We start from the raw sequence: 24705 nt of genomic DNA on the forward strand, positions 1-24705 counted from the left end.
CGATACTTATGCACGATCGCTACATGGCATGCACATGCCTACGATATGCTTGAATGAACGCTGTGTAATCTGAATGATAATTTCTAAGCGGGATTCTGTCTATATTGCGAGCAGCCACTTTGTATGTTGGCAGTGATGTCGCATGTAAGCTTATGATTAATGATTATGTCTCAGTGGATACGGTATCGTTGGATACTTGAGCACGATCCCTCAATGCACATGCCCCCTTGAATGAACGTAGCGTAGCCAGAACTTTAAAAACGGTATTCAATTTAACGTGCTGAACCCGAGCGGATCGACACATACTGTATCGGCCCTATCTTGGCAATGATGTTGCACGTATAAGCTGTGCGGTATGTGTTTTTGGTTTGTTTGTGTTTTTATTATTATATTTATCTTTTATTTCTTTCCGACCACACGAGCTGCCAATTAAAGCTATCAAACTACAAGACGCGCATTATTGTTAGCTGTCGTTAGACTGTAATGATATCACAAGGCAATGGCAGCGTCACGTTTAATTTCCCCACGCACCACGTGGAGTAAAACGAGGCCGTGTAACCAGGGAGATGTTCCACCTCCCTTAAACTCATTCATTCACCAGCACTGCATTCAATGTAACCATTCTTGCATCGTCTTTCGAGAGAACATGCTCGTTATTATCGAAATTAACAGCAGTCGTCTGCACGTACACGTGTAGTGTATTGCGTTAAATAAATGGACGCATTAATCCAGGAATACTTGATGTGTGATTAAGAAGTGGTTACTAGCTGTACTATTAAGTAGATACTGAAGTGATTGACAAAGGTTAGTAAAATGTAATATTCTTTTATCATGTTGAAACATTATTTCTCTTCATTGCCTTCTTTCTCTCTCCCTCCCTCTCTTTCCTATCTCCCCTCCGTCCTTCTCTCTCTCCCATTCTCTCCCTCCCTCTCTTTCCTTGTCATCTGGCTCTTCTTTCCCTTGTCAATCGACTTTTCATCTTAAAGGTTCTCTGACATATAAATGCATGTTCATTTGTGTTGATTTATTATACCCTGAACATCACTTGAGGTGAAACAAATACAGGTCCAGAAACATTCCTTATATTCTTAACTATTTTTTCTATTTTTCTTCAGATTACTTTGGTACGCCCACCAAAATAAAATAATAATAACAAATCCTTCCTTACCACTATTCCTGTTGTGAACTCATCTGTCACTCATTGTTTAAGTGCTTATATGATTAACAAAAGACATTGGAATGCACACTCCCCGAATCCAAACATAACTTGCATGTTCCCTCTTCATGTCTTTTGTTAGTCACATTAATATCACAGAAACATGCAAGTTCTTCTGAGTCGATTTGAAGGTGCATTCCAATGTCTTTTATTAAACATTATCAGTACTTTAGCCGTGATTGACAGATGAGGTCACAACAGGAATATTGGTTCGGCAGGTTTTTTGTTCTTTGTTGTTGTTGGGGTTTTTTTTTGTGTGTGTGGACGTATCCAAGTAATCTGAAGAAAAATAGAAGAAAACTTAGTTAAAAATATATGGAATGTTTCTATATATTCTTTTCACCGCAAAAGTGATGTTGAGAGTATCATAAATCAACACAAATCAACATGCTTTTGTATGTTAGAGAATCTTAAAATTTGCGTCGATCTGTAAGCGCGGTGTATTTGTGGCGCTTTTATTTTTTTTTTTGCGAATTTAAAGAATCTAACAATATTTGCGAAACTACGGAAGCGCTGAAACATTACCTTCTGCCACACGAATGAATTGTTAGCTGAGAATATTCTTTTTTTTTTTCTTCTTCTTTTAAACAGTTAATGATTCTCCTTTTTCGTTCCGTGTTTTTATTCGATGTGTTTTTCGACTTCGTATTCGATGCGTACTGGGAGATAGTATCAAGGATAAATCGAGGGAGAGAGACAGAAAGAGAGGGGTGTGTGTACGGGTGTGTGTGTGTGTGTGTGTGTGTGTGTGTGTGTGTGCCTGACTTCAGCCTTTTAGCTTGTCCTTGGTTGTACGACAGGCTCGTTTTCTACCACTTTAATCCACCTTCACTGAGTGCTGAATGAAAACAAAAACATCATCAAAATTTGACTCCTAAAGGATAGCGCAACGCAACATCTTGTTGAAAGCGAATGATGAAGACAGACTTTAATGCAAGAATTTGATTCATAAATGTATTCCATCCATACGATTTTCATATCAGCAATAATTTCCTGTCATTCCAAACTAACACTTGATCCTAAGACACGTTTTAAAATGCGATTTGATTTGATTTCGACATTTGAGAGGACTCAGAATATTTAGAGGGAGTATTTAGTAAGATTAAAAAACATATCATTTAATGATGTCGTGGATATGGTGAGGATTAACATTTCAACAAACGCAAACAGAGAGAAACTGATTATAGTCTATAGAAATGAATATAATTCATTGGTCGAAAAATGGGCAAAGAAAATGGGATTCCATTCCGATGGAATCCCATTTTCGTTGTTCCTTATTCCAAGATCAACATTTTAGTGGAGTCAGATGTGTACAAGTGGTTCCATAGAGCAATTCAACCAAGAAACAACAAGTGAGCAATTAGCAGTGCATGGCGAATCCAGAGGAGGCGCACCGGATGCGCGGCCATCTTTATTTTTCTGTTAAAACAGAAGAAATAAAAAAGAAAAAAATGGGGGGGGGGCGTTCGCCCGTCTTTAATTTTGTAAAGGTGCCTTCCCTTTACGGAATTTCTGGTTCCGCCCCTGGATTAGTGTGGATGTGGGTATGCATCGTTATGTGTAATTATTTCTCTTATACTCTGAACGGAAAGCGAGAATAAAAACAGGCCCGTGTTCGCTGAATTGTCCAATAATTCATCTGTAAATGGCAAAGGGCAACGCAATAGGTTCTATCAAATTTGGACCCAAATTGGCTCTGTGTGTTCCCAACAAGGAAGAAAAGACACTTTCTTCTATTTTCTTGCGTGGGTGGGACAATCTTCCTAGAAGTAATGTCCTTCGATTTTCTCTACCGGGAACATTAAATCTTACAGTAGAATCCGCTCGCTCTTTGACTTGCGATTTTCAAATAAGACCAAACTACCTTATTTTTTTCCACATCACAGATTACAAGGCCGATTTAACTCACAGAAATGAGCGAAGGACAAGACTGTATAGTAGTATAGATCTGTTGTTTAATACACGGTAAGCTGAATTTGCAGAAAATCGGTGGGGTATTAGTTAAACTAACAGAGCAACTTCATTGAAGTATGCAAAAATACATATCAAGTGATCAACAGACCACGTTTACATCGGTATATTGCTGTTTCCACCCTTTTCATCTTTCTTATATTGTCTTAAAAGAAATATGGTTAATACTGCTATAGCTGTTTTTCCGTCCAATCTTGAGATGATATAATATAAAGAGAATACCGAGAACAATTAAAGGGGTTGGTATAATTTTAGTTCAGATGGGGCTTCAGATTTCAGTGATGATTCTTTGAGACAATGAGAAACATCTTATGAAATTTGAAACAGCGTAATTCTATCAAGGAATTGAAAGATGATGAATTTGATGAATACTGGTTTTGAAATGGTTGAGATATCCAAAACAAAGAGATCCTAATAAAATCTGGGACCCACCTTTCATTATGATCGCTTTGTTTTACTTTGTTTATGGATATCTCAGCCATTTCAAAAACAATTTTCATTAAATAAACGTTGAATTCCTCTAAGAATTGTATGCTCTTTGACAATTCATAAAGTGATTTCTAAAAATCTCGAAAAAAGTTAAACGCTTAATCCTCACCAAATCCTCTACCATCCCTCCCCACAAGAAAGAACGCAGTGTCCCACAGTGTGTTCAAAGTGTGGTAACATAGTTGACTATGTGAAAACGCTCTAATTTAACTGTGTGGAGATGATTTCACACTGTGATTGGTTTTCACAGAATGATCACATGGTAATGTTTTGTGTCACACTGTGAATTGATGATTCACCATGTGTTCACACTGTTAAAACGCTCGAATTTTTACCGTGTGAAGAGATTTCACAGTGTGTTCACATTTTGTTCACATTGTGTTCACATTGTGTTCACATTGTGTTTCTCACACCGTGGGACTCTGTGTTCTTTCCAGTAGGGCTTTAAGGTATTGATATTCTCTGGGAGCGCATTTTCTTCAAACATTTGGAGGTACAGTTAATACATGTTTTACTAGTATGTGATCACTGTTGTAGGCACACTGAGCAGATCATGAACTTTTAGCTTGTCATGTTTTTAAGTCTATAGAGCAAGCTTGCTGCTCAAATTTATTTATTTATCATAATATTATTTATGATATGCTGCCTAGCAAAATTTACTGACATTGTATATTACTTTATAGTCGTGACATAATAGGTCCTAGATAATCTATCAAATTGGAGCGATATTATGTGTCATTCCCTATAAGTCAGATAACACTTAACGATCCATTACGAATCCATAACAGTCAATATCTGTTACTGTTAATGACGTCACATCAAATTAACAATGAAGAACAGCGAAAGTGAAATACCAACTCCGAAAGACAGGCAAAAATATGATCAAGAATAAAGGTGAAATGGTCATGGCCGTGGTCATGGTGAGATTATGTCGAATGAGCCGCAGGTTTGACTGGAGTGTGGGCTACGGTCTTAGCAGCAGACTTCCAGCGTATCCTGCAGCTTTCCAAAGAGTCCGCCATTGCAGGGACTCAAGCTTTCCGTACGATAGCGCTATCATCGCCGAGACACGACAGGCAGGTCCGCAACGTTCAGCAGTAAGTTGTTCGAGCCAGAGGGTAGTCCACCCAGTTTATTGGTGAGAGCCAGGTCTAGCAATGTTTGCTTTACATTATCTCGTGAAACACCATTGCTCAGTAACACGGCTGCAGCCCCTGGTGGAAATGGTAGAATTATACGTAAACATAATATTACAACCTATCGTGTGATCATTGTAATATAACTAAATGATTTGAAAGACACAGGGCCCAATATTCTCTCATTACAGGTCTTTACGAAAGTTTATTCAGTAATGCTTGCCCACTTATTCAAAAGTTAAAACTAGACTATACAAGAAAATCAAAAACAGAAATATCGCTGTGGCTTCTGATATGCCTCCGGCTTTCCCCACGTATGGGACTATTCTCCCAATAGGTCTACATTACACCTAGACAATGTTTGACGACAGTTTTGCATGTTTGGAGAGACCTTTCACCACTTGGATCAAATCTTTTAATACAGAACAATTGTGTGGTGGTTCGTGTATAGACCAAGTTTAATAAAGAAGTATGAAGTTAGTCAATTCGAAGGTTTAGGGAAAAATCAGCAGTACATTATATCGAGCAATTTCAACATTTTGGCCTGACCTTTGACCATTAACATTTTTCCCAACAACCAAAAACTTCTCAAGAGAATTGTCTTCGGGAAAGACGTGCAGATACCTCAAGCTATTTCCAACATTTGGAGAAAGAGTTAAATTTGGATTTTGACCTTTGACTTTGGACCCCGAGCCGTAAAAACGAGTGTTAGCGCCCCTGACTCCCTCGTCAAAAAAGGGACAAAATGCGCCAGCTCGGGAATGTGGGTCATTTTGATTAACAATACAGTATGTAGGGCCATACAATACAACATAAATGTGCGTTACAACTTCGAGCTCTTGCATGATTATTGCACGATCATTTTGTCATTTTGTTTGCAACCCATTTCATTGAACAATACTAAAAGTTGATATTAACGTGTAAAAGTAACATTCAGTCTCTGAGCCATATGACGAATAGATGAGCCTTTTAATAATTGATTACACTGCAAATGGTGGAAACAGCGCGAGAGGACCTATATCTGTTAAAAACGCGAGGCACACGCGCAAAAAAAAAAAGAAAAATGGATTTGAGATGGGGTCTAGAGGGTCAAGCAAAAACTGCTGTACGCATAGGTGTGTAGTTGATACTTTATACTGCTCGCGTGAATGTTTGTGTGCGCGTGTGTTTACGTGTCAAGAGAGAGAATGAGTGCGAGAGAAATGATTACACAGTGTTATACATGCAAGAACATGCACTAAATTTATTGATTTACACCGGTGTGAGGTGTCCGTGTAAAGGCATCGGCACACCGAGCACAGTAACGGCAACAGTCCAGTTATCTGCTATGATGCGCCAAAAGGAACCATGTCTTTATTCTGTTAAAAATAATCATGATGATGATAATTTGGAGCAAAATCACTCAAAATGTTATTCTTATGTCAAATTCAAGAGCAAGAAAATCTCCAATTGAAGATAATTATATTTTGCAACGAAATTGTTATCCGGTCGTAACCGTGCTCGATGTGCCGAGGCCTTTAAACTTCGAGTTACCTGCCACAAGTGGCGCTGAAAACGACGTCCCGCTGGTCTTGACCGTAGCCGTTGGTCCTGACTTGTCAGCTAGTATCATCTTGTGGCCTGGAGCGTAGATGTCGACGCACCCACCGTGGTTCGAAAAGCCTGCCTTCCGGTCAACATCTTCCTTTATTCGTGATGCCCCGACGGTAATGACCTGACTGAAAGCCTTAACAGAGAAAAGTTAGCAATATTACATCTCTCTCACGCCTACTGCGATATAACTATACACTTGTATTCACATTTATCTATCTACACGTATCTCCCCTCCCCCTTCCCCCTCCTCTCTCTCTCTCTCTCTCTCTCTCTCTGTAATATATATGTATATATATATATATATATATATATATATATATATATATATACCTGAGGTTAACACCTCACTGTTAATATCACTGTGAAAATTCATTAGCACTGTCATCCTTGACGAAGAGGGAAGCCCCCGAAAATTCGGACTTTGAATTAAAATCAAGGCAATTGGCATTTAATGCATTCCTTTATTGTGACATTATTATTGCTATTTCTAGTACTACTGCCAATACGCGGAGCAATTACAATGTATATGCTATAAACAGAGAGAGACAGAGAGAGACAGAGAGGGAGAGAATATGTAATATATGTATATTATATATGTATATATATATATATATATATATATATATATATATATATGTATATATATATATATATATATATATATATATATATATATATACTCCTAGATGGGTCATTTGGAAGACATTTCCATTTGTTTTATATGCAAATTTATTATTACATGTTCAATGGCAGTTTACGCAATGGAGACACGAAAATTGTCTCCTTAATGACCAGTTGTCTCCCTAATGAAGACACTTCCCCCCAATATGTCTTCCTAAGGTGCCAACTAGGGATATATATATATATATATATATATATATATACATATTTAAATTTTATATTATCATTAGTAGTAGCAATAGAGTAGTAGAAGTAGCATGGAGCTACTTAGTAGCTCCATGGTAGTAGTATATACTGTTATATTAATGACTGCACATCTCGTTAAATCGTGGGTCCAGTTCACACACACAAAAAAAAAAAACTATTTCGCTAGTAACTTGTGCATTCCTAATTTACACGCTTTGATTATTACCCTTCAATACTTCATTGTTATAGTCTTACAATCTGAGAGAAAAACTGAAAAGATTGCCTCATGTCGTGAGAACAGCCACTACGGGTGGTCCTTCCTAAAAACGTTCTTGGTGTTTTCTTTCCATGTAACATGCTATGCTTTTGTCCTGCAGATACAGTAGAGGTGTTTATTTTTTTTTTCTCTGATATTATTCAATCATTAATAACTTAAAGGACTGATATAGAATTGGTTGAGATGAGAGTTCAGACTTAAACTTTTTGCAAGATACCTAGAAGCCAGTTTATGAAATGTTAAAGAGCATACGATTCTGAGAGGAATTCAAAGTTTTTTTGATGAAAAATCGGTTTTGAAATGGCTGAGATATCTAAAGACAAAGTATAGCAATCCTAATAAAAGGTGGGTCATACCCTAATTAGGATTGCTTTGTTTTGGATATCTCAGTCATTTCAAAACTAATTTTAATCAAATAAGCTTTGAATTCCCCTAGGCATGATAAATGCTCTTTCACATTTCATAACAGGTTTCTCATTATCTCTAAAAATCATCATCCCAAAAAACAAAACAAAACAACACGTTGGCACCCTGTAGCACCATCTCAACCAAAACTATACCATCTCTTTAACATGATGTAGGTTTCAAAGTTGTTGGTAAAGGGTACCTGCGACATTCTGGCGGGTGTGAACGAGCAGGCGTCTGTATTGTCGTTCCCGGCGCTGACGACGACGACGCACTGGGTTTGGTCTATGAGTTCGTTGATGGCAGTCTCCAACATCTCCGACTGACCCCCAGATAATGAGAATGTCACCACACACTTGTCACTGGGATTCGAATTCTTGACGGCTTCAAAACCTGAAAAGTAACAGAACAGCAAGTAGGCCTAGATAATATAGATGTATGTATGAGAGATATGTATGATATTATGCAGATACAGAAATATATACAGTGTATATAAATGTGACTGATGTTCATCATTGGTGCTGTATAAAACTTCAGTCGTAATATCACTTTTCATTCTAAATGTTTCATATCAAGGTGTACCAATACTCTAATCTCGTAGGGTATTGTCTTTTTCGCAAGGAAGGACATGCAGTGAATTAAAAGGTGTAAATACTTGACTGATGATTAGAGTATGATTTCTGCAGAGGAATTTAGATGCTTGGTGGCTAACATTTATGATATCACAGGACACTCGCGTTACATGTATGCTATTCTCTTATGCTGCAACCTATGCTTGTTGATATAATGCACATTTATATATGAAAATATGGAAAATATGAAAACTCGCGGCAACTGTTCGTGTGATCAGCTTGTGGGAGTCACCCTGGCTTAAATACGAGAAAGGGGTATAAATCTATTTCCTTTTCATAAGAATTCAAGAGTTGAGGCTTTTGTTTTTGTTTTTCCTTTTTGCTTTTTGTATGTCTTGTGATTACCGTTCAACTCTCAATTCAGTTTTGGTCAATACCGTCAAATTCATAATTGACGACTGACAGACTGGTGTCGTCAATCGTTCGCAGGAGAATTGTATCGGGAGCACAGCAGAAGAATAGACATAAGCATGATAGGCCTATACACGACACATATTAGGCTGTGAATTAGAAATCTAAAAAAAACAAAACAAACAAACAAAAAACAAACAAAAAAAAACAAAACAACAATATGACTGCCAAGGAAGACATTTCCATTTTGGTGATATTGGGAGAGGTAAAAACGTCAGTTGCCACTCATGCAGTAGTTCCCTTATAAAAATAAGAATAAAAAACTTTTTGTGCTGTCAGATTTTTGTCAGCGGATAAAAATGTTTTGTCGACATATTCACCTGTCGACTTTCAAATACAGAACTCCCTTCCATTGACCACATTTAATTGTTTTTGATGTCTCACTAACCAAAGATGCAGTCCTCGGTGAAGGCCTGGCCGTTTTCATTAGCTACTCGGACGCTCTTCAACTTGGCCTTCTTGGCCACCCCGTAGTCCTTTCCGACGGCGGCACTTGCAACTTGCGTTCCGTGGCCGTTTGGATCGCCTTCGTTTGACTACGTATATATCACAATAACATAATCAAAGATAACGTGGTGTGTTTTGAATACGATGAATCAAAAGAGAGTAGACTTTATGATACATCTTCCAAACAAAAATTGTCTTCGTTGTTGCTGCTGCTGCTGTTGTTGTTGTTGTCTGTTGTCAAGATCAATACTATCGGTTTTCCATTACAAAAATACTTATTAAGTACCTGCAAGTCCTTAACATACGCTGAATGCACGCAAAATCTTTCATTTCACTCCTCATCATTGCTGCTTGAAAACTACATGTTGTATGTGTTAAACTTGTCAATCAACAATATCTATGTAATCATGTGTGTAGACGTATTATTTTACTATTGCGTGTGAATATCCAAAATATACCACAAACAAACTTTGTTGAACAGGTTAACCTACCCCAGATAACGTTGACTCTGGGGAGAGTTGGACATGAGTCACCTCGGTGTTGGCAAACTGTTCGTGCTCGGCATAAATCCCGGTGTCTAGAACGAAGATCGTGGCACCTTCCCCGTCATTCCCATCTGTAAAGAAGAATGATTTCTGTCACCGGTGGAATCTTACGAAATTGATCACACTTCAGTCTCAGTGTTGTCACCATGGTAACGAATACTTTCACATTAACCCAAGTACTCTTCCGTGTATAGAGACATTTAGATCTGCGACGCAAACACTATAAAACGAAGCTATTAGGTCAATATGTGTGTGTGCGTGTGCTGTTTTTTGTGTGTGCGTGTGCGTGAGTGCGTGTGTGTGTGTGTGTGTGTGTGTGTTATTTTTTCCTCTCTAGTGCTTCTACCATTTCCACATCATTTCCATTTAATGATTAGGATGTATTTTATTGTCATGGTAATTTACACGTCAGCGTTATTCAAGTTTGAACAAAACCTGAAACCTGAGGGCTGAAAGCATAGAGGTGGGTGAGGGGTGCATGTTGGCCTTTTTGTGGGTGTGTGTGGGTTTTCTCGCAAATGGCCTCTATTCTTTTTTTCTTTTCTTTTTTTGAGAACCAATGAAATATGCCCCGTTTGTTTTGAGCAAATTATCTATTAATAATGTCCCCGTTTTGCGGGTTTTTTACGAGATTGTGTTTAAAAAAAAAAGTGGATTTCGTTTCCTTGGTTAAAAGAGTTACAATGTAAGTTTGACATTAGATTGTACAATGTTTGTGTTATTGCATTTTATCTGTATATAGTGTAAGATTGACGTTATTTTGTACAATGTTTGTGTATAATGCAGTTTGTCTTTGTATAGTGTTTTGTTTTTGTTTCTATGAACGTTCCTGTTTCTGTGATATGAAATTGAACGAAATTCGAATAAAGAATTATCAACAAAAGTGTTATGAACATGCGCGATACAGTTGTTTCCACTGTCCAACCCGGAAGGAGACGTTATCTCACCGTTCGCGTTGCAGATCTAAAGCTTGCATATATTATGATTATTGTATACTGAAGACGTATCTTGTGTCGGTTGCATGGCTTTCGTTTTGAATCATTACAAAAAAAAATAACAATTCCAATCAAATCAGCACTATACGAAACAATAATCTTCATGTCTACGTATCATCGATTAAGATTTCCACCAAAACATATCAAGAATATTGTAGACATCTCAATAATAATACGCAACATAAAGGAATTACTTGTTTCCTCCGAACAGTTTCCGAATCAAGAGGGGAAAGATGGGGGGGTGAAGGGGAGATACTATTCCACCAAATCACGTTGAGAGAATATTCACTTATTCATTTTCTTTGGGGGGAAGTTTTGTTAAAGGTCCAGTTTACCTTTGGGAGCAGTGATTTCAAAAATTTTCAAGATATCATATTTGATGCATATGTGTAGGTCTGTTGTATCATAAAACATCCTACCATATGAAATATTTGCAATAAAACCTAAAATATAAGGAGATATCAGGGTTTTTCTCAATAAACCGTAACTGTATACGGTTTAGTCTGGAAATTTTTTTATTATAACTATTGTTCACATTTTGTGTATTTAACAACACTTAACATCGATTATACGGATTCAAATTTTGACAGTGGTTGTTTCTATCCCTAACTCACATTTTAGAACTATTTTATAGCACTAATGCTTTCATCTGCAAATGGTAAATTATGCCTTTAAAGAGATCGTCTAGTTTTGGCTGAGACCTAACTTTGTGCTTCTAACATTTTTGGTGAGATAATGAGAAACCTCTTATGAAATATGAAAGAGCGTGTAAATCCAAGAGAAATTCAGCGTTTATTTGACGAAAATTGGTTTTGAAATGGCTGAGATATCAAAAACAGAGCATTCCTAATAAAAGTGGGATCCACCTGTTATTACGATTGTTGTTGTTGTTTTTTTTTTACTTTGTTCTTGGATGTCTCAGACATTCCATAACCGATTTTCATCAAATAAATTTTGAATTCCTCGTCTAGAATTATAATGGTATGCTCTAACAGTGTCTGTACCATAAGCAATAAGTGGTTTCTTGGTGTCTCGCAAAACGTTAAGAGACAATCCTCATCTCCACCAATGCTATACCATCCCTTTAATGTCATTGTTTAGGGAAAATGCAAACGTTTAAATGTACTCACTGATTTGGAATGGGATTTGCGGGGTTAAAAGTGTTGAACCCGTGTTTCGAATGCGGTCCAGATGCCACTCTACATTAACCGCGTCGGTGAAGTGGTAGGAATTCCGTTCGATTTCGTAGCCCCACTCTCGAACCTGTTCGACGACGGACATGCAATGGAGGGCGGTATGTGATAATTATAATGATAGAAATAATAATGATAGTATTAATAATAGTAATGATGATAATGATAATAATAATTTGTTAATAAAAATAATAATAACAATAACAATAAATATTATAATGATAACAATGATACATTTGTAAAGCCGATAATAAGCACATGCTTCTCTTTGCGCTGTACAATTCAGATACAAAAGTATACAAAATAATAAACAAATGACAAACAAGTGTAATTTCATTTCATTCATTTCATTTTACCACGGATAAAAAAGCCCAATCAGCAAATGTTGTTTTTCAATGGGGCTGTGAATCAATGTACATAAATCATATTAACATGATAAGAAATGATTTAAATAAAAACAAACAAAAACATCGATATTTGTTGCATTACATCCACAAAGTAAGGTTTAACATAATAATTTTCATAACACAAATCTACACAATAATCACAGAATGAACATAAATATAACAAAATATAAATCATAAATATAAACTTATATCTGAAAATAAGATTAAATCAAAAATAATATACAAACCATATCAGAGTATAATAATCAACATTACAATGATTAACAAAAGGGGTACTGAATGATTATCTTAATCAAGGAAGACAGAAAAGGTGGGTTTTAAGAATGAATTTGAAATTTGCAAAATTGATGGTTTTACAGTTGATGAGTTTTATCGCAAATCTCTATTTTTGTTACGTTGAGATATTTGAGATTAAAGCTGGTAAAAAAAAACAACAAAGAAAATAACAAGAAAATACAGGATATTTTTTATTATAAGATGGCTAAGTAATTTCCAGCTTGTTGATTGGTCAAAGCGTACCACGTGATCATTCGCGAAAAGTGTCTATCCCTGCACGCCCGTGGGATTTTCGCGCACCCAAATTGTCTAATGCACGGTTACTAGTATTCAGCACAAGCTGGGATAATCTCGGAGAAAGCCTACTCTGGACCATTTTCCAACGGTAAGTACAATTTCAAAATCTTTGATATTTGATTTATTTCATTATTTCTTTCTCATACAAGGTATATTCACCTCGCGTTTGAAATTACTTAGCCATCTTATAAAAGGAATAACGCATTTTCCCGTCGTTGTTCAGCGATATGCAGTGCACTCGAGGTTTCTTCTTCGCATGCACACTCCACACTCGCCTCTGGCTCGTGTGGAGTGCGCATGCTCAGAAGAAACCTCTCGTGCACTGCATACTCGCTAAACAACTCCGCGGAATGCGTTATTCCTATACCATAACTTCTAGAATATCCCTTGTTGATGGACTTACTTTGAAATGTTTAAACCTGGACCTTAACACATTTTGCAATACAACTCTTCAGTTGTAAATCAGATTGGTAAAGAAGAAAAAGGTACAACTAAATTGTTCCATACGATCATGGGGGGAGCAATTGTTTGAGCTTGGTTAAAAAGATAAGGAAATTTATTGTTATACGTTGACATGGATTAACTTCGATAAAGTAGGGCAAGACAATGAACTATTCATTCTTACCATAAATAACATGGAAACTATTAAAAAAAAAACACGATCTCCTGATGTGACAAAAACTTATACATTAAAGAAATATGTTATGCTTCATATCTTAGGTCCACCAACCACAAGACAAGCAGTCAGTAAGAAAAAAAAACAGTGTAACTATCTCTTGGCTTAAGAAATTCCACAAGAGTGGATGAAAACTTGCTATAGAAACCTACCTGCTGTTGTACTGGATGAAAACCATTTGTGCAAGATTGCGTGGTAGATTAACAATGCTAACTTTTGGCTTTTCGGCGTAAAAACGTGCCTACATTTCACATTTTATTATATTTATCATTTGATTTTCCAAGTAAGATAATCTGCAATGGTGACACATTGTGTTTGTTTTTGCAGAAATTAAAAAAGGAAGGAAACATTTTCATGGTTCTCACTTCTTCAGCACACTCCGTTGTCATCTGAACAACGGCCATGAACATGAGACTTTCCGTGGTGCGGACCACCTTAGCTGTGTCCTTACATTCGTCATTCTTTTCCAACTTCTTCGGCAATTTGTCAAGGGATTTCTTGTTCTGTTCATAGAAGAGGAAAACATAAAACATGTTATCAGAAGAACATAACATGATATTCATAAATTATAACATTATGGCCATATCAATATTTTTCATAATTTCGCTTTTTTTTTAGATTTATGTTCCATTTCTTATTTCCCCAGTTCCCCGCACTTTTTGTAGCTGTAATCTCTTCACCCCCTCTATCTCCCTTCCCTCAGAGGTACCCCGGTAATTCAAACTTTGTCTTTTCAGTGGGGACCTCCACTTCTTTTTTTCGCAGAGTGTGTAATTACGATTGTATGTCTCTTTTCAGTACCTGATCACATAGACATGAACATGATGGTATCTCTGGCTTGGCTGGTTATGTATAAATTATCAACGACACGCATTTCAAATTTCACCGATTTCTTTGTACATTCTGTTGAAAGAAAAATGAAAATAAAGTTTGGATCATTGCATTATACAGTTTATTATCATCTATAGTTAAAGAAATAACAGGTGACACATAGTAAATGTTCAAGGACGGACACACGTTGCCTTGCAATTGTATGATCTGATAACAAGTTGTTGGTAACCGAATGAAACTAAAATGATAATGTATCACTCATGACATTCAAGGAAACAAGTAAATCCATGAATTGATAAATCGAAAACAAGCAGGAAAAAATAGACTACGTCGTTATAAAAAAAAAATCAGGTGACACATGTAAGATATACGGTTCAGACATGTGATGTATATGAGATTCATCCCAATACGATTTATATCGTTATTACTATATTTAAGCATGTATGATACCTTCTTTAACCACAACAGTATGAATACCGTGAATATAATGTTTTAGACATCGTTGTCTTCCATACGTTTCAATGCAAAATGAAATTGAAGAATATTCTACATATCAAACTTAGGTTTCCATTATTTTGTCTTGCATTCTTAACTTGTATCCAGGTTATCATCTTTCTATATTACCCAGCACATTGGTCTTTTTTCTGCATTTTCTTATCTTAATCAGGTAAATATGTAAGGTTTGAATGCTAGGTCTGAATGTAAGGTTTAATTGCAATATTCTGTGTATGTCTCCTTAGCGGATATCATGTATTATTTAATTTTGTTATATTTGATATATATTTTCATCGAGAAATATGGAAACGAAATTTAAATTTAAATTTAAAAACCGATCGGTACGTTTTTATCGAAAAAAGAGATATTTGGGATGAATGCTGCTGAAACAAAGAGAAAACGATTAGGATACTTGTCATATTTAATAATATCTTTAAAAACAAATGATTATGTGAGAGCGCAGTATATCAATGATTCGATTTCATTTTTTTTTTTTACTTGCTATCTGACCATGACTTTACTTAAAAACTTTGAAAAATTCGTTTTTCTGTTTTTGCATTCAAACTCATTATAATACGGCCGTTTAAAAGTAACGTGTAGTCCTGTTAAAGATACTATTTTCTCACAATCATGGTATGTGATATAAAATCTTCTCACAATCAAGATGTGATTATAATTCACCTTTGCTGTGACGAGGTAGCGAGAGTGAATCATGTCCTCATCGTACTGGTCATCGCTTTCACACACCCAATCACATTCTTCTTCTGAAGAATGGGATACGCCGCCCTCCACCGTCCTCGTCATGGCCAGGCTGATTTTCAATCCAATGACAAAACGTAATTCATTCATCTATTTTATCATCACGCAGGCACTTGCTTCAGCCACAAGCTGTTCTTCATCTAGTCCGTGCATCTTAAAACAGTTGCATAACATGATACAAGAACATACAGGAACATTATTATACACAGATCATACAAAAAAAAAAAAATATATATATATATATATATACAATAAAAATACAAAACAACACCAAAAAAACAACAACATCCACCACCCAAGATTACATATCAAAGCATTTCTGTTTCCGTTCTCAGATTTCTGATAACAGTTACATTATGTCTGTCTAAAGATATTACGAAATGTCTGTCAGTTAGACACATGCCATGCCTGTGCGATTTTTTTTCAACCCAGTGAGTATGAGAAGAAAATGCTCGGCTCTGGCTCAAAATAAACATAGGAGTTTCATTTTATTTAAAACGGAATAATCAAACTTTGACGTGATTTTCTACCTAAAGGAGAAACTACCTTATGTTTAAGGGTAGGCTTTACAAGTACCCAGATCTTTGCCGTTTTAGTGCTCGTGCCATTCAAATTGCTTTTATATACGTAACATGTTGATAAAGATTACCTGGGCTATACAAATTTTGAATTCATACAAATTTTGTTAACTTGCAAACATCCAAGAAACGACATTGAACGAGACGGAATGTATTGTTTTTACACCCAAAACAATCGCCAAACTCTTGCATTGTGAGTCTTATCATTATCGAATCAGAGTACATATAAATGCACCCTACCTGATGCTATCATCAGTAGCAGGGAGATAAATCTCTAAGATTGATGATTGCTTATAAGAACAGACATACCAGTACGAATAGGTTTGCTGTCATAAAACTTAGATTAATTATGAAGGTGTGGGTATACCCATTTCTTTTAAATTTCTATACATTAATCCCTCTAACAAAGATCGAACCTCTCTTAATACAAAGAGTAGAAATTACCGTATGATCCATATTTACTTTACTCTGAACTTACTCCTTTGGTCTTGTCCAATTTCTTCTCCAACTACCACTCGAAACATTCCGATATCAAATATAAGATGAGAGACAAAACTGAATTCCAGATGAACATTCTTACCAAGATAGCAACACAGTTGCGATGACGAATTCTTTTACAGATGACTTCATTTTGGCTAGCAAGATTGCCGTCAGAATGAAGAACGCTATCGGGATGCAAGATGCTCTCCTTGAAATTATTCGATTTTTACTGTGCAGCAAAAGAACTTTTCTCGAAGAACTCAGTGTGTCACGCTGGGACCTCGGTAGCTAATGACTGGGGAGATGTTCATGGTCGAAATAATTTATACTGAATCGCCAACTTTGAAACTGCTAGATTTACGAAAAACGTTTGTCCATTCTTCCCCTGGGCGTGACAACATGAATAAAAGGGCGACCTTCATTTTGTCAGTATGAATGATATCGTGCGGAGACAGATGTATCGGGTATCTATTTGCTCCTATCAAAAAGATAATGTTGGGACAACGCTGTCAAATAGAATGTATGTTTATCTTAAATTTGAAAGAAACAATGAAGTGATATCACGATTCATTCCAAAACTGGTGTACGTTGTAAATCAAATTGTAACCTAAATCCCATTCCTTTTCGTGTACCGAGTTATGTTTTGTTGACTGTAATAGTATCATGATCCCGTGACAAAATAATGAATAATTTCGACATGTCTCTTTTAGACACTAAATTTACTTTTGAAAAAAAAAATAAAAAACAAGCGTCATGCAATTAAAAGGAATGGATAGGATACAAAGAACCATGTAGTTCATTTTCCTGTTTTTATTTCATCATTTATTTGTCAATGATGTTACCGGTGTAAATGAAAAGGCAGGATGTTATTGAAATACGTAGAGAAACGTGAAACTGAACAATCAAGAAGGAACTTTGTTTTCCTCTTTTAACTCCCAACATCAACTAAAGAAAGAAAGTAGAGATGAATTCTGGACACATAATATATTGATAGAGAGATGAGGTAAGCAATAGGCAGATAATTCTGTCAGATAAAGCTATAAACGTGTAGATGAGTATATAGAGTCAGATAGACAGAGATAGATAGATAGATAGATAGATGGAAAGATAGATAGATAGATAGATAGATAGATAGATAGATAGATAGATAGATAGATAGATAGATAAATGAATAAATGATGGATAGCTGGCTGTATGATACATTCAATGATAGGTGCATACATGTAGATATATAGGTAGATAGATAGATAGATAGATAGATAGATAGATAGATAGATAGATAGATAGATAGATAGATAGATAGAAAGTCAGAAAGAAAGAAAGAAAGAAAGAAAGAAAGAAAGATAGATAAAACGTATTCCTTGCTACCTGGGTATTGCTATAGGCAGTTGAGGAATATTCGACAGGTTTTATCATACTATACCGACTATTAAATTTACAGTGTTTGTAAAAGTCAGAATGTGGTCGAATAAAGCTGCGGTGAGTCTGTCACTTGGAATTTTAGGGAAAATAATATTCTTATCTGTTATATTCTTATATTCCTTTCTTATCTTTACTGAAATTGATACAGCTATCATGATGATTATCAGTTCCACGCCGGCTAGTATGATTCATACAATTATCATGATTATCATCATTTGTGCATCATGAGTAGTCAAGGTGGAATAAATAGTCAACGATATGATTCAATGTGGTAAACCATCCTATATGAAAGAATAATAATAAGACAACCAAATAGACATTCAACGTGTTCATTCCGTAGCAGTGGTTTAGATACAGAGCCTATGTGTCACAGTACTAACCTGTTCATACGTATGGTTGTGAAATTTGGGCATATTTGACTCATTGGCAAAGAAATGAAGAGTTTGTTTGCAAAAACCGATAAGTCCATTTTTGAAGATTTTGAAGTACGGTCTTTGTCATAAAGTACAAAATAGTACCTTTTAAATGATGTATTGGTCACTACAAATAATGGTATATTTTCTTAAGTTATGGTCAAAAGAAGCAACAATTTTCTTATTATTCTCCTTATTTTTCATGACCTTTAATCGCAAATATCTCCATTTGGCAAATATGGACTTATCGGTTTTTGCAAACAAACTCTTCAAATGGTTAAGGAAGTGATAGAGTTGCAAAAAGTAACTTTTCTTCTGTTTTTCAACAGGAAAAGGAAGGATGGAGATATACAACAAACATTCCTAGCAACAGGCTTTCATCATGTTAGTGAAGAGCTAGGATTACAGGGGCATGCAAACAAAGCAGAAAATCAACATAGCTCTGTCAGAGCTGCTGGATATATTCGAGGCTGTGTTCTTGTCACGAAATATTTGCATGTCGGGTGACGCATTTCACAACTGATGCTACATGACGACGTGCCGGTGCGGCTACGCTGACGTTCTTCAAACATTGTTATATTAAAGACCTGTAATTATAATATTCATCTTCATTTCCGATTGTTGTTCCAGAATCTACATGATGGGTACGAAAAATGTATTGTGTAGTAGGGGAAGACGGTAGGACTAATATTTTAATGTCTTTCTCGTATTTCGTGCATTATGTCATCATAATATGATATCATTAGATATGGACACTGAAGAAGTAAATAACCGCAATAAAACAAACAAACAAACAAAAATGCGAGAGCAACATAAATTTTCAATGTACTTTCTCACCTCTTAGTGGCACGCACACTGGACTTTTGATGACAAATTCCAGGGTTCGACCTAAACAACAATTTTTAACTCCTATGACCTAACGAAGGTCAGATGATTTTGGAGGGATGATGATTGAAAAACACGCAAAAAGACACTATCTAATATACATCAATGAATTTGCAGCGGATTGTTTTTTGAAAGGGAATTAGATTGCAATGGACACACTATTTTATCAGACATTCTTCATTCAACATGTTCAAAGTATCGTTAATGGGTAGGTTTGTTTGTTTGTTTGTTTGTTTTTTAACGCGTTGCGGCTGAACGTGTTTTACTTCTTGATCGTGTCACTGTTTGTGATTTGTGAGTTGCTGCGTAATATGTTTGTGAATTGGAATTGACATTCAATGCGTGTATTTTAAATTCGTGACTTCGGCTCCTCGCGAAATTCACGAAAATTTCTGGTTTTAAGAACCCTAGCATTTTATTTCCATTATTGTTGAGATCAGTATCACTATTTTTCGTTGAAAAAAAAAAATAAGTGAATCGATGGATTTTTTTGTTGAAGGCTTACTGTTGGTTTAACATTTCCCTCTTATCAAATGCAATTTTATCTCACTGAGCAATCAGTGATATATAGCGTTAATGGATACGTGTGAGAGAAAATTGCATTGAGCAAAAAAAAAAAAAAAAGTGTAAAATTCTATCTGCATTAGCGATATGAAGGAGTCAAGCTTCACGTTTGTGCAAATTGCCCATATTGCAATTTCATTGGAGTCTCACTCAATTCAGGTCCAAACATTGCCCACCTGTGAGTTCCCATGGGTAATACATTATCCATTAACTGGGATGTAATAGCATTGTAGGATACATTATGTGCCGATAATTCATAGCGCGGGGTACATGAGCCAATGTTGCTTCGAATGGGGTTATTTATGATGTCGAATGTATTGATTTATCGATGATGTACTATGGAGTGTACTTTGTCACCTATGACTCAGTTTTCTTGCATTGTTCGGTGTTACGTAGCTTTCCTGTTGTCCGGGACAACAGCCAATTTAGATGTGGATATAAAGTTTACATAATACTATACCAGTAATTTCTGCAGTTATACCCTTTCGCCTGGTACTTAACATAGTAATGTCGACAGATATGAATGTCGATAGCAGATTCAAATCAACCCTAAAATAGGTGAAATAAGTACTAAAAATGTCAGTGCATGATTGCCTTTGTTTGACAAAGTTTGTCGTACAAGGAGTATGTTGAAATGCGTCAAAATTTTAGGAAACTTCTCGTCTTATCATTGTTTTTATTTTCATTAACTGTAATAGTATTCTAATGGTCTTTTCAGTGTGTGCACTGGTAGTCCAAAGAGACGTGATACTTTTGGAAGCTACCCCCTCCTCCGCCCCCCCCCCCCCCGATCCCACTCATTTATTTCTACAACAGAACTGATGATAATGTATGGTTGATTATTTGTATATAGTTGTTGATTTATATGCTTGTTTTCCAAATTCATGAAATTCTTCCGTCGAGATGATTTACGTCGATGCAGGGTAATTTGCCAATATAAATTATTATGTTGTTTTTGATAATTGTAAAACGCTTCAAAACATGTTTACATCAAGCGCTATATAAATATTTCATGTTATTATTATTATCATTATTATTATTATCATCATCATCATCATCATCATCATCATTCAATTCAATTTCAATTCAATTCAAATGATTTTATTTCCATATAGAATAAAACAGTAACATACATAACGCTTACATGAGTACATAATATCTAAAGGAACTTTGAATCAAATATACGTTTCAACAAAACATGAATAAAATTTTTATAATGGTATCAACTCTGGTTTGGATAAATAAGCAAGCAATACAATCTTAATTTATAACTCTGCATGGAAAAGAGGAATTCACAAGAAAAGTATAGCTTGTAAAATTTGTGAATTACTCTAGAAGGTGAGGGCATCTCAACATCCGTCAAGGACTCCATGTATAAAATTTTGATATCCCAATGTCAGGCGAAATAAAAAAAAAAATGACTATGACAAGGACAAGAACAGAAGCAGAGACGGAACAGACAGAAACTAGAACTAAAGATAGGCATGACAAGGAAAGGGAGAGAAACAAAAGACAATGTCTACATTCAGTTATCTGGAGAGGTCACCAAGGCATGATGAAGAACTTAAAATTCTATACAAATTTGTCTTAAAACACAAACTCGTAATAAAAATACTTAGCATTAATTATCTATTTGTTTGTTTTCGTGAGGTGACAAAAGATTTTTTTTTTTCAATTTTGATTTAGAGGAAGGAAAAGTCAGAGCATCTTTTAGAGTATTATCAAGGCTGTTCCAGAACCTCGGGCCAGTGAAAACGAATGTATTTTGGGCGAGAATTGTACGTAGTAATGGTAAATGATATTCACTGGAACGTCGAGTAGGATAACTGTGTACCGCATCATTGCGACGAAAGATTTCATCAAATATTTGTGGTAAAATATTATTACTATATTTGAACATAAATTGACCCAACTGAAATAAATATGAACCATTTATCTTTGATAATTAATTAAATTATGATTATTGTCATCATCATCATGATCATCATCTCCATCATCATTTATACTTGTGGGTCAACATGGTCAAGAGGGACATTGCTGCCAATCTAATGACCAAGCCTGGAGACCAGACCAGATTGAGATCCATAATCTCCTGCTTAGACTTACAGTATAATGTGCCAAGATGACCAGAAATCTACATTAAGTAAACAAAGCGGCGACTTCCCATACAGTATGTCCCTCTCCAAAAAAAAAAAAAAAAAAAAAAAAAATACAATCAGATTTCCGCATTGATAACTTTCAATATGATTAAACTGTCTGATGCTATTTCAGGGTCTAAAAATGTAACATCTTACGTATATTTTGCAGGAAACCTCATTCAATTTCGATAGGTGGTCACAGATAGATGTGGATTGTTATAAAACATGTCATGGGCCTTTTTTTTTTCTAAGTTTAGCACTTGGATGATCTTCAGTTCAGTTCAGTTCAGTTTTTATTTCTGCATTTCAAAATCAATACAAATCAACAAATCAACAGAATACTTACATAGATCTTGAAACTCCATATCAAAGGTACTGTTACCCATTGGGAGCAGTGGTTTTAAAAAAGGTTCGAGATATCACATTTATTTTTATGCATATGTGCAGGTCAGTTGTATCACGAAACATCCTACCATGTAAAATTTAATTTGCAATAAAGCCTAAAATATAAGAAGATATCATTATTTTTCTCAATAAAACATGACTGCAGACGGTTTAGTCTAGAAACATTCTTATTATAATTTTTGTTCACATTAATTGTATATTTAACAATACTTAACATTAATTGTACTGATTCAGATTTTTACATTGGTTGTTTCTATCCATAACTGACATTTTAGAAATGTTTTGGAGCACCAAAGCTGGGTTTTGGTCGTATCTGCATATGGTAAACCATGCTTGTAATGTGTAAACACAATGGACAGAACTTGGAGGGAAGGGATTCTTGACGTGCTCTACAATGATCCCCATTCCTTTTTTACCATTGAAGCAAATCGGATGGGGTTTTCTTTAAGATGTGGGTAATAAGTTAGTTTCATACCCTGAAATTTCATTTGGATTGATTCACTGTTTTAAAGTTATCGTTGCGGAGGGTCCAGTTGTAATTTTATGGGACATACGGTTCACATGTTCATACACTTTAGACTCTCTCGTATAGTTTCTTCAGCCGTGATGTCATAATAATACTTCACTAGCCAAAGACACCTTGTTTTGAAGCCAATTAAATGCTTTGGTCGGGAACATTACATCTCTACTTTTACATTACGTTGTAAGTTTTAAAGGAACATTGACCAATACTTGAATTAAACTATTAAGTTCATTCCTTCCATTTTTTCGTTTTTTTTTTAATCAAATACATTTGATTCTAAAAAGCATAATAATAATTAGATATCCTTCCCCGGTAGATAAAAACATGTCACTTTGGTAATCCTTATGTTTCTTTCTGGTTTGTTTCATGAAATAATGTTACAGGTAATTAGTTATTTGTTACGGGTTATTACTTTATTATGTTTATTTATTAGTTGTCAGGCACACTGCTTTACTTCACAACAATGTTTTACGATTAATGAAATATCATGTTCTATACTTGAAGAGCTTATGCTTCCAAGAGGCGCTTAATCCATTGAAAAATGATGGATTCACGCCTTTTGGAAGCAAGCTCTTCACTTATTGCCTTATTCTGTTGGTTTGGCGCAATGAATACAATCTTATGAAATACTCTTGATGTGAAATAACGCACATTGACATATATATATAAGAGATGACGAAGTAGAGTGGTAATGCATTTTGACAGTCCAACAGTGCTATTTATTCGGAATAAATAGCACTGTTGTACTGTCAAAACGCATTACCACTCTACTTCGTCATCTTTTCTATACTGGTACCAACACGTGGACTACAAGTATCATGATATATATATATATATATATATATATGTATATATATATATATATATATTTATATATATATATATATGTATATATATATATATATATATATATATATATATATATATATATATATATATATATATATATATAATATATATATATATATATAATTTCATTCAAGTGTTCAAAGACATAAGTACAGATGACGTTATTTACAACAACCAAAACACACAACACTACACACACACACACACAAAAAAAAAAAAAAAAAAAACGTTAAGTAAATGATGGGATGTTGTCTTATATTTCGCGTTCTCCATATCATAAGGATATGGCAGGTTTGTAATTAAACTTTCAAAGTGGTATGCAAACTTTTTTTAATGAATTCATTTTATCACATCCTTGCTGTTTTGAGGTGCTCATTCTAGTTAGTATCCGTCAGGATACCGCATCCTTTGACATGTTTGAGTAAATACCTACTTTCTCAATCATACCTCAATTTAACATTACGATAGGCACTTTTTAATGATTAATCATAAATACAAATGTTGTAGATGTGCACGTATGTACGTAT

The 24705-nt window shown here is 35.3% G+C and overlaps 1 protein-coding gene across 1 annotated transcript; it reads right to left on the reverse strand.

Moving 5' to 3' along the window:
- Positions 1 to 4735: 4735 nt before the first annotated feature.
- On the reverse strand, positions 4736 to 15966 carry LOC140242882 (uncharacterized). The gene is made up of 8 exons (XM_072322630.1): positions 15844 to 15966; positions 14202 to 14339; positions 12118 to 12250; positions 9939 to 10063; positions 9389 to 9536; positions 8160 to 8350; positions 6349 to 6541; positions 4736 to 4893 (listed from the first exon to the last, which is right to left on the reverse strand). The coding sequence occupies exons 1-8, from the start codon at positions 15964 to 15966 to the stop codon at positions 4736 to 4738; spliced, it is 1209 nt and encodes a 402-aa protein (XP_072178731.1).
- Between the last annotated feature and the right edge of the window lie 8739 nt (positions 15967 to 24705).

Source organism: Diadema setosum, chromosome 19, assembly GCF_964275005.1.
Source record: "Diadema setosum chromosome 19, eeDiaSeto1, whole genome shotgun sequence".
In the NCBI taxonomy this organism is placed as follows: Eukaryota; Metazoa; Echinodermata; class Echinoidea; order Diadematoida; family Diadematidae; genus Diadema; species Diadema setosum.

Excerpts from the sequence above, each read along its gene's own strand:
- LOC140242882 (XM_072322630.1), bottom strand. The coding sequence starts at position 15,966 with ATGACGAGGACGGTGGAGGGCGGCGTATCCCATTCTTCAGAAGAAGAA. Across the intron at positions 8,351-9,388 it reads CACCGAGGACTGCATCTTTG|GTTTTGAAGCCGTCAAGAAT; the intron begins GTTAGTGAGACA and ends GTTACTTTTCAG. Across the intron at positions 4,894-6,348 it reads TTCAGCGCCACTTGTGGCAG|GGGCTGCAGCCGTGTTACTG; the intron begins GTAACTCGAAGT and ends CATTTCCACCAG.